General features: G+C 39.2%; 1 protein-coding gene across 1 annotated transcript in view; it reads left to right on the top strand.

The window, feature by feature from the left end:
- The window catches only part of FAM171A1 (family with sequence similarity 171 member A1), a 97,673-nt gene extending 81,884 nt beyond the window's left edge, over positions 1 to 15,789 (top strand). The window contains exons 6-8 of the mRNA XM_068405346.1: positions 8,395 to 8,511; positions 11,055 to 11,169; positions 11,830 to 15,789. Coding sequence (XP_068261447.1) covers positions 8,395 to 8,511; positions 11,055 to 11,169; positions 11,830 to 13,525 — 1,928 coding nt within the window. The 3' untranslated portion in view covers positions 13,526 to 15,789. The remainder of the gene's footprint in view (positions 1 to 8,394; positions 8,512 to 11,054; positions 11,170 to 11,829) is intronic.
- The last annotated feature ends 652 nt before the right edge of the window (positions 15,790 to 16,441 follow it).

The raw sequence follows: 16,441 nt of genomic DNA, 5'->3' as shown, positions 1-16,441 counted from the left end.
ACTGCTCTCAAAGAATTTCATATTTTGTGTGTTGCCATAGAAATGGCAGTTACCAAACCCAGCTTTTTACCATGTACGATGTCTACATAATAGGTGCAGATATAATTGCAGAGTAGTAGACAGACCTCAGCATTGAAAGGAAAAGCAGCTCTTCCTCCAGTACTTCACAGTGTAGCTCACTGAGGTATGTTCTCACTATCATGATTCCTCTGGAGAGGTGTAGTAGATCACAGGAGGCAGTTGTGCTTGTTTATCAATATGTATGTTTTTTTAAAAATGGATGTTGTGGCTTACACACGTGAAAATGATGTGGATTGTTTGATCCTCTCCTCACCTCATATACCATCTGAGTTGCATTTGTGGCAAAGCAGACATGGTATGGCATGGTGGTGGAACTTAAGAGGACGTTGAAGGAATCAGGTTGGTGCCAAAGTGTAGTGATGTATGCAAATAATTTAATATTATGTAGTCAAGGAAATAAAACTGGAAACAAATAGTATGGCTTCTGGCAGCAGGTTTTAATAACGGGACTCTCTGTTGTATCACGTAGATGGCCCTGTAGCTCCACCTACAGCAGGCATGCAGTAGAAGGTGGGAAGAGGTGGACATCAAAATTTCAGAAGTGGAGAAAAGACTGTTGTGCTTGTGCAACTGCTTGAGTTGGAGTGGACTTGGAGATTGGTGGAAATACAGGCAGGAGTGCATAAAGCAGGAGCGTGAAGTGTCTGGGTGGGGCTGGAAGAGGCTGAGGAGGACCTGGGACAACCTTGTTCTGCGGCCTTGGGATGACAGATCAAATCCCAGTGTGCATCTGATTCTGCTTCCAGCTTGAAAAATAGAAACTGAATGTGAGTGTGATGTGAGGCTGAATGAAGGAAAAGGCATGCAGTGTTTTGAATTGCCTTGTGCTTTTATTACTTGTTCTAATAATTTTGTCAATAACTGACTGAATGTGATTAATACTGTGATAAAGCGAATATTAAAGGCAGTATCTTTCACGTACACTAGTAACTAGGGATGGTGGTCCAGCAAGCATAACTAAGCTTTCCCTTTTGAAATATAATTATTAACCAGTAAATATGTATGGAAGTAATTTTCTTTATTAAGTCTCTTCTGTTCTGGCATTCTGGAAGGAAATGCTGAGGGACCAAAGCACTGCAAGCGGTTCCCTGGACAACGTGCCCTGCCTTCTGCCCAGACATAATTAAAATTATTAAATAATGAAAACTGCTGTGTTCTTTTGTTAAACAATTGACAGGTGATTTAAGGGGAAAAATGAGTAGACATGGCAAAAACTACAGAGCTTCTCAGACATTAGTAATAAATTGAACCATTAGACTTCCTTGCAAAAATCTTCTTCAGTGTATGATGTTAAAAGCATTTCCCTTACAGTACCCCACATCATGGTGGTGCTGTTAGAACAGTAGCAGGATTTAGCCCTGGAAAGCTTGTGTAACCAATTCTGTTAGAGTGGAAGAATAATGAAAGTATTGAACTCAGAGCAGGGACGGTTATTTTTTGATGTTGCCTAGCAACTCCAAAAACAAAATTGTAATATTAACTTAAATACTATGAATTTTTAAACCCGTGTGTATTGCAGGGAGGAGGAAAGTAATCTCCACCAATATTCAAGAAGGGATTTTCAACTTCCAATTTCAGTGGCTTTTAGCTTTTTAGAAAATGAACAAACGTAAAACCAAAAAACATACCCTGCACCAATTGCAGATTAGAGGTGATTTTCAGTTGGAAGAAGAAATCTGATAAGCAGCTTTCAGCTGGTAGAATGAAAAGCTACAATTTACGTATGTCAGAACATGCTTTAGGGAGTTATTTTCACAAACTTGCCCTTGATTAACTCTCCATAATAACATTGCCATTTGAAGTGTCTAAATCAATTATTTCTAGAAACACTGTTAGTATGATTTGAATATCCTTTGCTGTCCCACACTCTGATAACAACCTGCGTCATTCCTTTTGACACGTATATCTCCATTTAACTGTGAATCTCTGCTGAAGTGGAGCAATCGTACAAGACATTGTAGACATCACAGAAGAGATCTGTGCTGAAAGAAAAGCAGTTCTTATTAAGCAATATTTATTTAAAACACCTATGCTATTAAGTAGTGCAGTTAAAAGTATCTTTCTTTTCTTTCCAAAACTCTTTTGTCCAGGGAAGATAATCTTGTGAATAAAAATAAATTCATGTAATGGGATTATACTTAATTTGCTCTCTGGCTAATTAAATCCTCTTATTTGTCAAACCTATTGAATGGAAATAATTCATGCTGTAAATAGCACAATTTTGGTTCCCTGCTTGAGTGGGATTGGATGATCCTATTGCCAGTTAAAAGAAACAAAATAAAAAGCAAACAGTATTTGAACAATGGAAGAGTTTCCTACCAAAAGCTCACATGTAAAAGTAATTTATGGAAAAAAACACGATAGCTACCATGTATTTAAACACTAGCAATATTTAGACTTTATGACAATCCTTAGGAGAAGCTGCTGGCTACAGCACACTCCTCTGACGGTCATTTACCAGAACTGTTTTGATCAGTGATAGGAAGAATACACCATCAAAGTCAGCCGAAGTCACTGGAGCAGTAATGATGTGGGAGGCTCTGAAATGGTCAGCATGGAAAGTTAAACCTGAAGTCAGCAGTGTTATACATCCTCATAGAGAGCCGAGCTCTGTGCTGGGCTGCCAGCGTGCAAACTCCCCTCACAGCCAGCACACACGAGGGGCGTTTGTCTCCTTTCTTCTTGACTTTAACAGGAGTCGCACGCGTCTCTCTCGAGCAGATGGCCTGGTGTGACAGCCCTGCCTGTACGAAGCGTGGTCCTGCCTCACATAAGCCAGGAGGAAGTTTGCCGTTTGCTTGAGCTGGAGCAGCATGGGATTGTCAGCATGCACGGTCACACACATGGAAGCCAGAGAGGCATATGATTCCCTGGATTTCACTCCAGCTTAATTTAAAATAATAAGGTCTAGCTTTAAAATATGGAAGTAATGTCTTTTTCAGAGGCATCGTGCATTTAGACTACAAAAGGAGATCCACTCGTGCTGCCTGGGTCCAACAAGCTGTCACGTTGAATAGTGAGTGTCTTTGAAGAAAATAGGACGTCTCTTTTCTGGGCAGACTGGCTGTACGTGCAGTGACCTGATAGTGCAGGAAAATAGTCTAGAGTAGCTGTTCTGTAATGGCTTTTCTGCACTAGCTGCCCATCTGGACACTCTCCTTGCTGAAAGTGCCATTTTTCAATCTGATATAGAAGTAAACTAAATTAAAGTACAAAAAGGCATTTTTCATGCAGAATGTGTGTTGAAACGGAGATTTAATGTGCAAACCTTTTGCTGTTAAATTTACTCGTGATAACCCCCTCTTGCTCCCATTGGCAAGTCCTAAAAGCTACCTGAGATAAATAACTGTGTTCATCAGAATCAAAGTTGCTGCAAAATATTAAGATGCTTCTCTCTAGCAGAATTTATTTCTCCTGCTCTGCTGAAATCTTCAGCTTGTCTCTGGTATTTGGGTATTTTTGCAGCCAGATGGAGCTCAGCTTTCTTTATCTGATTGTTTTTTGATTTGTATTTCTCTTAAAGTACTCTCATTTTTATGTTCTTTGTAGTGTTAATGCTGGTAGTTCTCTTACTTTGCTTTTAAGTTACATATACAAAGGAGTGCTGGGTAGCTGTTTTATAAGCTTTTTAAGAAGAAATTTGTTAAATGACACCATTTATTCCAAAAAGTCACTAACACTAAATATAATTTTGGTGAGGAAAGAGTTAAGAAACTTCTTGGTTCTTCCCCTGCCATTAGTTTGAGCCAGGAGACAGCTCCCCTGACTTGAATCCTGGATCAGCATGTTGGCTTCACTGAGCAGTAATAGAGGAAAAAGAGGAAGAGAAATGTAAAAAAGATCTATAAGCAAGAATGTCGCTATATATGGAAGTTTTCCATGAAGCACCAGACACTCTTTAAGACTTAATGGCAAATTGGCCCAAATCATGCAGTGCTTACAAACTATACTGAACTTGCTGCTTCTGCTCCAAAGATGCATTGACATGTTTTCTTTGGAACTACACAATCAGTCTTGAACAAAAATGATCAGTTCCATTACATTCAGTTATTTGTACTGCTTTTTATTTATAATCCTGTATTGCTTGTTACTTAACAGTCATTGCACATCATGTATAAAACTTAATAAGCAGTGAAGCTAGTTGATTGTGCTGACTTGGGCGGGGGGAGGAAGTAGATGTTATAGGATATTTTGAGAATAACATATTAAATTATCGTAACAGCCATGCAGGGAGGGAGGTAAGACCTCTCTTCCCTCCTAAATCCTTCTGCTTAGTTCTGCAGTTGTAATCCTGCCTGCACAGAAAAAAACGAATGCTGCTTGTCCTTACTCCATTTGCAGGCTAGTGGATAGGAAAGGACAGAAAAATGGCAGTTCTTTACTCATTGGCCCTCAGTCTTCTCCCTTGCTTACAAGAGCAAGTACATGAGGACGCAGAGGGTGATTAGCTGCATTTTTAGAACAGGAAAACATCTTGTTTTCCGCTGCAAGGAAGAATCTGGGATGGGTTAAGGAATTCATTCTCGAGCTGTACAGCAATGAACTCTTGCTCACTCAAGGCAGCTTGAAACGCTAGGAGCATAGCCAGTAAGTACAACGCGATTGGGTTTTGCTCGGTAGAAGGTCCAACATTAGTCATTACAGGAGGGTATTGCATGTAGGGAACTACAAGAACACGGCTTGGTGTTTAATAATAGTTGAAAAGCAACCAGGATATTAGAACCTATAAAGAATGAAATACGAGAGAGACCTGGAAACGCCCTGATGGATTTGCAGAATACTGAAGGCACATCAGTTCCCTCTAGTAATACCATGTTGGCTTTTGGCTATTTGATCACATAAGAAACAATACAGGACTTTGTGTTTCAGCTGTTTCCACTCAAACTTGTTTTGCCACTGCTGTTGTGAAGGATGGTGTTCTTTATTCTCTTCATCCCACCATGCAGGAGGATGCTCTATTAGTGGACTATTGGTAAGAGATAGTGGAAGTATAAGAGGCGAGTTTATCACCAAAGTGTTGGACCAGAAAAGTATTAAAAAAGGTAGCTGATGAGACTGTGTGCCTGTGGTTCCCAGGAACCTGCACTTGGTGGGTCCTGAGGAAGGAACTTGGGACAGTACCATTTAAAAAGTAATTATTTTCTACCTGTCATCACATACTAATGTGTAGGGTACGGTCAACAAAAGCTTCATCGCTCTTGTTTAAAGATGACCAATATTGGATATATCTGTAACGCTTTTGAAATTCTTAACTGCCCATAACAGAGAGAGGGAATTACATTTTTCCCCAGTGTTATACAGACCAATACATTTCCTTGAGTGTATCCAGTGGTTAGCAAAAACAGGTGACCGAAATGAGCAGAAGACAAGCATGAAACCTGACTGACCTTGTGCAGCAGAGTCTTATTGTTTGCTTCCATTGCAAATACAGGGATTCCTTTCGTTGCTAAAATATAGGCAATCTGAGCTGCTGCTTGTTTGGCAGGATGGCACCTGAGCTCTGCTCGCCCCGATAAGAGAGCAGCCTCTGTTAGCTTCTTGATCGCTGCATTATGCAAGCAGGGTATTACTGAGCAAAAAGGCTTTTAAAGAGGCATTAGGAGGATTGTCTTCATTAGAATGCAGTGTAATGTGAACAAGGCAGGCTGGACACAAGTTCCCCCTAGTGAGGGAATCAATAATAGCTTCTGCTCAAGGAGATGTCTATAAAAATAGACTGCCAAGGTAATGAACTTTGCTAAATTGCATATGTATATGTTCTGCCTTTGTGTGAATTTGAAAGGCTTAGAGACGGTAAGAGAAGTATGGGAACCACGATGAATTCATCACCTGGGTCCTTCCATTCTTTTTTTTTAATCATCACTTTTATATCTCTTTTAGTCTTAAAATTTTGTTTCACGTAGTTGCGTATTTGAATAGTTGGTGCATATTCTCATTGTCCAAACCTTGCAGAAAGAAAATGACAAAGTTTAAGCTTACAGGAGTTTTCTTACCAAACGGCATTTTAGACACAAAATAGAAGCAGTTTTTGACCCTATGGACTGTTTTTCACCGTGTGGTTCAGGGCTATCAGGATGACATCTTCCCCAAAAGTGCATGGATAGAAAGTCTGAAGGGATAGTGGCTGTCTTAGAGGAGAAAATTAATCTATTTTTCCTAGTTTTTCCAGAAACTTCACACATAACTGTGGACAATTCAGTTCTGTTCTTCCTGATGTTTCCCTAAAAGAGGTAAACTAAAGGCTACATCAAGGTGTTCTAATACAACAGTTATGGATGCCGTATGTGCAAATCTGTGTACACAGATTTTGGTCCTGTGAATCAAAGTTACTGTGAATCAAAATTACTGTGAATCAGAATTACTTGTCTTGTGTGACTTTCTTTATGAAATAACAGATTATTGCTACCCTATACAGACTGGAAATGGTACTTGGGAAACTGAAAATTACATCAGTAATTCCTTTCCCCTGTCGCCCACAAACTCAGTTTTGTTGCAAATACAGAGTCACTATCTGGCAATAATAGTCACCTAGATCTAGAAATCCTCTCAAACGTGTATTTTTCTAAACATGCAGTTGGTTTCAGAAAGTGCAATTACTTAGAGAAGACTTAGCTGAAAGTAAAAATCACTGAAAAGAAAATTGGCCTGGTTTAAGCCAAACCAGGACAACTTTTCACTATATTCAGATGGGTTTGTTAGTAGCCAGAGATGGTGGACTTTTAAGGGTGTAGTTACATAGGAAAAATCAGTAGTGGAGAGGAAATAAATACTCAGAAAAGCCATTCTCATATGTTCAGGGTTTGCACAGATGGATAATCTAAGGAACACAGAGGAAATCATCAGGATCTCAGTGGTATTTAAAACACCAAAACACCAGCATAATCTCTTCTGCGTGTTCTGCCCTCACTGCTAAGTGTTCAGACGACTGTCATCCACAAATGCTCGTGCTTAGTCCTGAGCCACGTCTGATGAAAAGCACCGTTTTGGGCATTACATGCAGGAGACTATTTAAAGGAAAGGGAATCACAAGTATAAGATGCATCTTGCCTTTAAAGTGAGCATGTGAAGCTGAGTAAGGGAAATGCAGCGTTCTGTACTCCCTGTGCACTGAAATACAGAGCTGTGCTACAGAAGTGCAGAGGGGTTTATCCCTTCTCTGTACACAGATCAGCCGTACTGGTAGTGGTCACCAAAATGTGTGAAGAACCTCCTTAGTGAGTTAATGCCCTCTCTTACTGCACCCACTGGAGATGCCAAGCCAGGACTGCAGCTTCAGGAAACACTGCGTAGCGGCAGGGGTGGCTTCCCAGCGACTGCTCTCAGTGTCCAGGCCAGCAATTCTGTGTTTCTTTCAAAGCGAATAAATATGGGAGCAGTCTACAAGCCCTACCGGACATTTAATATACCAGAAACTAAGGTGAAGTTTTTCTCCTACAGCCCCAGAACCAGAGGTGTTAATGAATTACAAAAAGGCATACAGCTGATTCAGTTGTAAAGGTTTTTCATAGCCCAATTCTTGCAACAGAATTTGTCTTCTGAAAGTAGAACAGCTCTCAACTAGTGCAGATTGTCCATCTGGACTACTTAAGAGTTACGTGAACTTAAACACATTGCTTTAAAATAGTCAGTCTTATTTATTCTGAAATAATCATTTGATAATTCTAAAAAATCTATTACATTCCCTTTGAGAAACATGTTTTAAAAAACTCATCATCCATTACCAAACTATTCCTGGATGTATACACATTCTGAATGACTAACGTTGCTGAATCAAAGTGATGGTGCAACCGAATTCTACATTTGTTGGCAGTAACATTCATAAGCTTGTTTTCTGTATAGAAAAACCAACATTTGAAGGAAGTATTTTCTTCAGACTTCTAGAGGTTGACAGCCAGAGCTGATAGAAAGGTGGTGTGCAGAACTCACGTGTGGTCTGGAAGATGTGATGTCTCTGGAAATACTGTTTTTAAGCGGGCTGTCAACATATAATCAGCTTCAGGAATATCCTTCTTCAAAAAAAGGGGAATCTAATATGACAATGATTATCTTCTTTTAACCCTTTTTGAAGATTTATTAGTTTTATTTAATCTTAAATGTTTTTTGTGTGCAAAGCTTCTGAGAAGGCCACAGGGATGACTGCTTGTGGGAGCTCTCAAATGCCAGTGACAAAAAGGCACGAGCTCCCACTTCACAGCAGTGCACACAACCCCTACAGCCCACTGACAGGTTGTGTTACTGCTTGCTTTTCCACTTGTTTGCAGAGGAAGGTGTGAGTATGTCTGTAACACCTTCCTACAACCTTTACATTTACAGGGACATGGCTGAAGAGTAGTTTGGGCCTTGTACAACAAGAAGGAAATCAGTTGACTTGGACTTACATTGCACCTCAGCTGGGCTACTGGGTTGCAGCTATGTCACCTACTGTCCCAGGTAAGATGGCATTGAATTTTATTGATATTCGCAGCATTGAGTAATTATTTTTTCATATATAATGTTTATATTTTTCAGAATTACCTCATCTGAGATGCCACAGCTTGATCAATAATGGATTAGTAGAAAACAGAAATCTGAAAGTAAAGGGCTAAAATCTTTTGGGGATTGTGGGGGGCAACTCTTGTGCTCAAAAACTCCAAGTCATTTCAATGGGAAACTTTTTAAAGTGTTCCTGCGTTGATGCATTTATGCCTGGTAGAACCATTGATAGAAAATGAGGGGAATTATAACATCAATGTATTGGTGTTCCAGCAGGTAGAAAAATATGTGCTGGGAAGTTTCTGTACAGAAACTCCCAAAGAAATGGATCCACCTAAGACCAACATAATCCTGGGTTATACATTTACTAGTGGATTGATTGAATGTTACATTTTTTTTCTTTTACATAGAAGGTGCCCATTTTGCCCTGACTTATGCTTTGCATCATCTTGGTGACTGATTAATTTACACCGCGAGTATCTTGGTGTAGAACTTCTAGGAAGTGTATTAGCAGAGTGGCATTAGTAGATGAGCTGACTGGTTGCCATCTGCAAGCCTCTTGGCATAACTTGGCATAACATAAATAATCACTTTGAACTAGGTATTGGATGTACTTCTGGGCCTGTGGAGATTATTAATGTTGCAGCTTGCTCTTCCTTTTTTCTGCCTGTGACTGCCTCAGATTTCTTAGTATTAGTTCTTCAGCCACCAATGATCAGAGATATCTCTGTGTATAAAAGAGCCAATCAATCCAACAAAAAACCTCCTCCTCTTACAGATTTTGTTTATTAGGTTTTCTGGGTGAAAACCAAATACAGTAGAAATTAAAACATTCTTGCCTTGGCTGTGCAAGCTAAATAAACTATAGCTAACCAACAAAACAAACTCTTAACATGAGGACTGTTTTTAGAGTCTGCTTGTTTATGCCATGAAGTTGTTTCATGATATGCAAGCTTTTTGTTTGAGGTTATATTAATTGAAACTGCTGGAATATTCAGCTGATTCATTGCTGACCAGAGTTTAGAGGCAGGTGCAGATCTGAATAAGCTATGACATTGAATTTAATGGAATTTTACAAAATAATTGTACCTTAAGAAAAAGCAACTGCTCTGAGCCGAACATTTCCCAGTATAGCTCTGTCTCAGACTGCAAGGAAGTTACACTAGTCATGAAACTGTGCCTGTAACTCTAACAGAAAAAGGCTTATTTGTCCTTGCAGTTTAACTTAACTTGTATGGCAGAATTTCTACTTGTATTTTCGTTTTCCTTCTTTCTGAGGGCTAGATCTGGGTTCCTAAAAGTTTGTTGCAATAGGAACAACATTTTCATGAAAAATTCAAGTGATTTATCTCTCCTTTTTGCTTAATGTCCTGAAGCAACAGTATCAATCAATTATGTAAAGGTAGTGGCAGAACAGAATGTATAAATATTTAGATTTCCCAAATGGAATATACTTGATGTTATTTTTAAGAAGGTTAATGTCTTTTTGCTTATTTTGTATCCTCATTGAATCTTTTTGATTTCTTATCTCAAAAAAATGGACAAAAATGAGCTTTGTATTCCTAGCAGTGGCTCTACAGACCACTTAAGATCCACAGATGAGGTTTTGCAAACCTCATAATCTAGAACCTTAAGGTTGGCCCAGTTTGCTGTCCTTCACAGTACATGCATGTTACTCTGTGAGCTGGTGCTGTACCTCCTTGCCTGCAGATGAAAATTGGGGCCTTTATTTCAAAATCATGATGAGGATTTTACAAACCAACAGGGTTACACATGCATAAGTGTGAACAGATGCTGTCCACATGCGTGCATTCCTTCATATGTTAGAACATTTACTAAGCATTATTGAAACGTGGAGTTACAACACTGTTTCACTAGTGGCCTGTTTTTTAAAGCTACTGAAGATCTGCTTGGCTTGGCTTGATCTAGACTTCAGAGCACCAACACATCACAGAATCACAGAATCACAGAATGTTAGGGATTGGAAGGGACCTCGAAGGATCATCTAGTCCAATCCCCCTGCCGGGGTAGGGGCAGATTCATCTTCCAATGAATCCTGTACTGCACTGTATGTACTGTTTAGTGCAAAGCAGCACAAATGCTGTTAAAGAGAAGCTGTTGGCCACAGTGCTGCTACATGCATTACAGTGCTGGAAGATGCTACAATGGCTTTTCTCCAGTGATGAGAGCTTTGGTGCACTGTGTCAGCATCAGGATTTGGAAGGCAGCATTCACTGGTGCATGCTCCCATTGAAGGTAACTGCTTTTCCACAGAATGATCTATTTGGACTTGCAGTCATGAACACCAGCACATGCTTTCTGCACAACTTGCTCCCTTCTCCAGAGATGGTCTGCTCAATGGGCACCAGGGCTATGAGCGGCAGTGTTGCTCACTTAGCACCCTGATAACAAGGGAGGATGTCCCTCTCTCTGTTTAAGTGTTGTTCCTCTTCCTGTTTGCAGGTTGTTACAGGTCTGAATTCTCTTTTCTGGCCTTCCAGGTCCCGTTGTAACACACGACATTACCAGCTATCACACAATGTTTCTTTTGGCAATTTTAGGAGGGATGGCACTCATACTTCTAGTCTTGCTATGTCTGCTTTTGTATTATTGCAGGTAAGATTCACCATCCTGGTTACTTAGTTTATGTTGGAAATACAGGGTGTTTTGTGCTCATGAAATTAAAAGCTTTTGTATTGAAACATTTTTACTTTTGGAGGGAATAAAAAAAGCAAGCAAGTACTTGAAGAAGAAAGAAACAGTGAGATCAAATTTCATATGTTCCTGCTAAAATGCAGCATATACAATCCCTGCCTTTGGCAGGATGGTAGTTGAATGAATCACACACACCTGTACCTGTGTTTTCCTTGTAAGATGTTCTGAAACCTCCTATCAAACATGGGCATAGGTCCAAGATCTCTGTCATTGTACCTGTTATGCATTTGCAAGTGATCTTTCTATTAGTCTTATATTAAAATGAATGTTAAACTTTTATCAGCAAGTGTATATTAATGAGAGAGTTTGTATTTGCCTCCTACAGACATTTGCTCCAATTTGTAATTGGTGCTTGAGTTATTTCCCAATTGACATTAATTATTCTTTAATTTTATCTTCACTGCTGGGATAAGCTTTTAATTGTTAGGTTATGCAATAAAAGCTCAATTCCCCTAATACTAATCACTGATTAAAAATCTCCCATTAAGACACACTTGCTGCTCTTGTTTCTGTGTACGTCAGTCATATATGTGTAACTTCTTTTGTTACTGGCTTCTATAGAAGAAAATGTTTAAGACCACGTCAGCATCATAAGAAACTGCAACTTCCCACAGCACTGGACGCTTCTAAGAAGGATCAAGCAACCTCAATGTCCCATATAAATTTAATATTTTCACGTCGCGAGTCAGAATTTCCCGGCGGGCTGTCCATTGCTAGCAATGGACACACCGAAAACTCAGGTGCAAAGGAATTAATCAGTGCTGTCCACATGGAGATGGTATCGCCTAGTGGAGAAGCAGATATGCATACACCTATGCTCAAACACTCCTTCAGTACTTCCCAGGAGTTTAGCTCCCGAGAGGAACTGCTCTCTGACAAGCAGAAAGACAAGAGCAGAATTTCCTTGGATGACCTGACTCCCAGCGGGTCTCTAAGAAAAGACTACCACAAATCAGCAGATAGTTTTCCTTTAAAGACAAGAAAATCTACAGAAACAGCTGAAGGCTATGAGTCCCCTATCAAAGATGAGTATAGGAGAAGTTACAATGCTATGCTGTCTCAGCCTTTATTTGAAAAGCAAGAGAGAGAAATTCAAGTATCTATGAACCATATTGCTACTGGAAGTAAATACAATATTCAGGAACAAATCTACCCCACACCTCCAGCCCCTGAAAAAGAGCTGCTGGACTGCAGACCTACTGATTGTATGATGTCTCGTTCAGTTGACCACCTTGAAAGACCAACATCTTTCCCTCGACCAGGTCAGTTAATCTGCTGCAATTCTGTTGACCAAGTCAATGACAGTGTTTACAGAAAAGTTTTGCCTGCATTGGTCATCCCAGGTCATTACATGAAATTGCCAGAACACAGTTTTGTTAGCCAGCCACTGGTTGTCCCAGCTGACCAGCAGATTGATATAGAAAGACTTCAGGCTGAGCTTCCTAACCCTCATGCACGGCTTTTTCCACACCCCCCACAACAGCTGCAACCCCAACAGTTAGCATCCCAAGCAATATCTCAGCAACATTTGCAAGATGCAGGTGCAGCTGAGTGGAGTCAACAAAATGCTTCCATGTCTGAATCTATTTCCATTCCTGCCTCACTTAATGATGCATCCTTGGCTCAAATGAATAGCGAAGTGCAGCTTCTTACAGAAAAGGCTTTGATGGAATTAGGAGGTGGAAAGCCATTGCCTCATCCTCGAGCGTGGTTTGTTTCTCTAGATGGACGTTCAAATGCTCATGTTAGACACTCATACATCGATCTCCAAAGAGCTGGTAGGAATGGGAGTAATGATGCCAGTTTGGACTCTGGTGTTGACATGAACGAACCAAAATCGGCCCGAAAGGGAAGAGACCATCTGTCTGCGCCACAGAGTCACCCACCAGTGCAAGAGCACCAGCAGAGAGAGCAGAAGGTTTCAGATAGCACAGCTTACACACAACTTGTGTACTTAGATGATATGGACCAAAGTGGCAGCGAGAGTGGAACAGCAGTTTGTAGCCCTGAGGACAATGCTCTACGATGCCTACTAGAAGGCACTAGTAAGAGAAGCGGTGTGCAGCTGCCCAGCCTGCAGGAGGAAACAAGAACTGTGGATACCAAACCAGAGCCATTAACTAGTCCTGAACGCGGAACATCAGTTCAAGATGATGAGGAGGATGAGGAGGATGAGGAAGATGACCAAGGTGAAGATAAGAAGAGTCCTTGGCAGAAACGAGAGGAAAGACCACTAATGACTTTCAATCTAAAGTGAGCTATTGTGAAAATCCACCATTCAGTGGAGTATAAAATTGCCAAATATTCTTTCTGTGGAAGTGCTTGATTTTTTATTTCTTTTTGTTGTTGTTGTTGTGGAGAGAAAAGAAAAAAAACAAACTGTGGTGAGCAACATTTGAAAGAACTTAAATGCATTACTGTGTAAATGTTAGAAAAGAATTCAAATCATTCCTCTGATTTAACGGCTGCCTCCAGTGAGATAACTGAACAAAGAGTGTGATTGTTGTTCTATATACTTGATATTGGTCATCCAGGATGTTGAAAATACTGACAAATTGTTTTGGTTGGTTTTTGACCTCACTCTCCTTACGAATGGGAGCTGGTAAAGCTTTTGTTTTGTAGGCCAATTTTGTGTTGATAACGCTACTGAAAGTATCTTAAAAACAAGAGTTTGACACATGGTGTCCAAAATTGAGCATTATCTCAATGAAAGGCTATGCGTTGCTGCTTTTAGTAATATTTTGCTTATACTATGCTTTTCTTAATTTTACAAGTTGGTTGTAAACATTTTATGTCCTCTATTATAAACTACTCAGCAATTTATTTTAATGTAAAACTGCAGGAAACTTGAGTAGCATCCCTTAGCATTGAAGCCTTTTTATGAAACCAAACTGAACTTTGTGTCGACTAAGATTCCTCCAATTCTCGTCCCATTTACTCAAAGTGCCTTTTTTACACTAACAATGAACAGTCCCTTCTTTTGCTAACTCCTTTTAATTGACCCCATTTGGGATTTTATAAACTTCTGAACTTCTACCTTTTATCTTAAGCTGCATGCCAAGAGTCCCATTTTGTGCTGAGCATTTCTCATTTCAGTACAGTGTATTCTGTAGCTATCATGTATATAGTGGATTCTGTTTAGCCAGGATAGACTTAGAAGACATTTTAAAGGGCCCAGAGTAGCTAAGAAGATAGTTTCATTGACTGTATATATTGTTAGTTTCCTCTGGAATCATATGAGCTAATCATGCTTGTATAAAATGGACTATAGACCGAGCAAGTGGACTGAATGTGTCTAGAAAAATTTTGAAAAAAAAAAAAAAAAATAATGTACTATCCAAAAGTGCCAGAATGACTCTTCTGTGCTTTCTCCATACAGAGCTGCTTGGTTATCCAAAAATTATAATTGAAAATAAACTGCAAAAAAAATCTTTGTGGATTTTTTCCTCTGTTGATGGTTATCACATTCTTTTATGTTACTTAATAAGAAAAATACTTCTGTTTCACTTTTGCTGTGCATATTTATGCTTGTGTGACTTAATAACACACTTTCTTATGCAGTTCTCATGAACTTCAGTCAATACTGACATTTAGACCCCTTTTCAGAAAAGCATCCTCCCTGTCTCGATAAATACATAACTATTTGCTTAAGTATCACTGAAGAGTTTGGAAATGAAATCCTGGTACCACCAGAATTCTCTATGGAGTCAGGCTTCCTGTGGGACCAGTTTTCTTTCTGAGATTTCTGTGGGTACTAACACTTATTGCACACTTCTTCATGAATTGGGTTTAAAGAAGGGAAAGTATGTGACTTCAACTCTTATGGAATCCTTTGTATACATTCAGTTTATCATGTTTCATTCAATTATTTTTACACAGCATTAGCAGCAGTCATGCTTAATAAAATTAATTATTATGTAATTGCTAAAGTTATTAGAGAAAGTATTATATAGTTCCTATTTAATTTTTAATAATAAGCCCTGACTCGGATTCATTGCTCTTTTTTTCAGTAGATTTCAAGGTTTTCTTAGGAGGCCAGTGTTGTAATTTCCGTTTTACTGAATGTCTTACGTGGGAGTGTGGGCTCGAGCCAGGAACTGAAGAATCACAATTTCCTAGTTCCCAGGCCAGTGCTCCTCTCCATCCACAAAGCCACATTGTTTCTGGTTTGCTTTGATTCATGTTTGGAAGTGGTATATGTCGTAAAAGAAATCTCAAATAATATTTGTGGAGTGCATTGAATATTGAGATCACCATTTAGCAGTAAGTTCTTTTACTCATCCCATGCGTTCCAGGTCCTTTCCTGTTCTGTTTAGGAATTTTGCTGCTGACCACATGTGAACTGGCTCTGGGGTTTGGGTTACTTATTGTCAGTCTGTGGAAGGTCACTGAACAGAAAAATACTACTTTAAAGGAATAGTATTTATCAGATGTCAGTAAGTGCTGGTAATACAGTGTCACTTATTAATCAGAACGCTGCATCACGTAAACATTCTGGTTAATTTCTGCGTACTAGAATTATTGTGCTATTTGTTTTCAACTTTCTGTTGTCTTAAATATGTCCTTTTTAATTACATTCTTTTTGAGATTCCTTTGCAGTTTCCATCATTATTATCTTGTAAAGTGAGATTGTTGCTATTAAATTGCAGTGGTTTGTTTCTTTAATTGTGTTGGTTTTATGTTCAAAACACATAGTTTGATGGTTTGATAATTTGTGGTCCTAATACAGCAAATATATTTGAACAAACCCAATGTGGGCATTTTGCAAATCTTCTTTAAAATAGCATTTTTTAATTGCTGTGATATCACCAGCCATGTAATAGTTTGATTTTGCAGAATATATAGTTTATGCAATGTAATTCTCAGTATATCCAACACATCTGAGCCACGTGTTAAATGAAATTGGAACAGAGTAACACAGATCAGATGATGAATTGAGATTAGAGCATGTCCATTGTACACACTTTGCCTAATCTTACAGTCCAGTGACAAGTTCTGTGTTTTAATTTTCAAAAACATACTGAGGAAGATACTTCGGTAAAATATGAAGAAATTTTGTTGCTTATATTTTGCAGTTGCACAGTGAAGCAAGTACCAATAAAGCTTATAAAACATAGAGAACAAAGTATAACTTGAATAGGTCTTGGCATCAGCAGCTCCAAGTGATCTTAGT

The sequence above is a fragment of the Nyctibius grandis genome, chromosome 7, assembly GCF_013368605.1.
Source record: "Nyctibius grandis isolate bNycGra1 chromosome 7, bNycGra1.pri, whole genome shotgun sequence".
In the NCBI taxonomy this organism is placed as follows: Eukaryota; Metazoa; Chordata; class Aves; order Nyctibiiformes; family Nyctibiidae; genus Nyctibius; species Nyctibius grandis.
The sequence above is the reverse complement of the archived record's forward strand: the minus strand, read 5'-3'. Positions and strand labels throughout refer to the sequence as shown.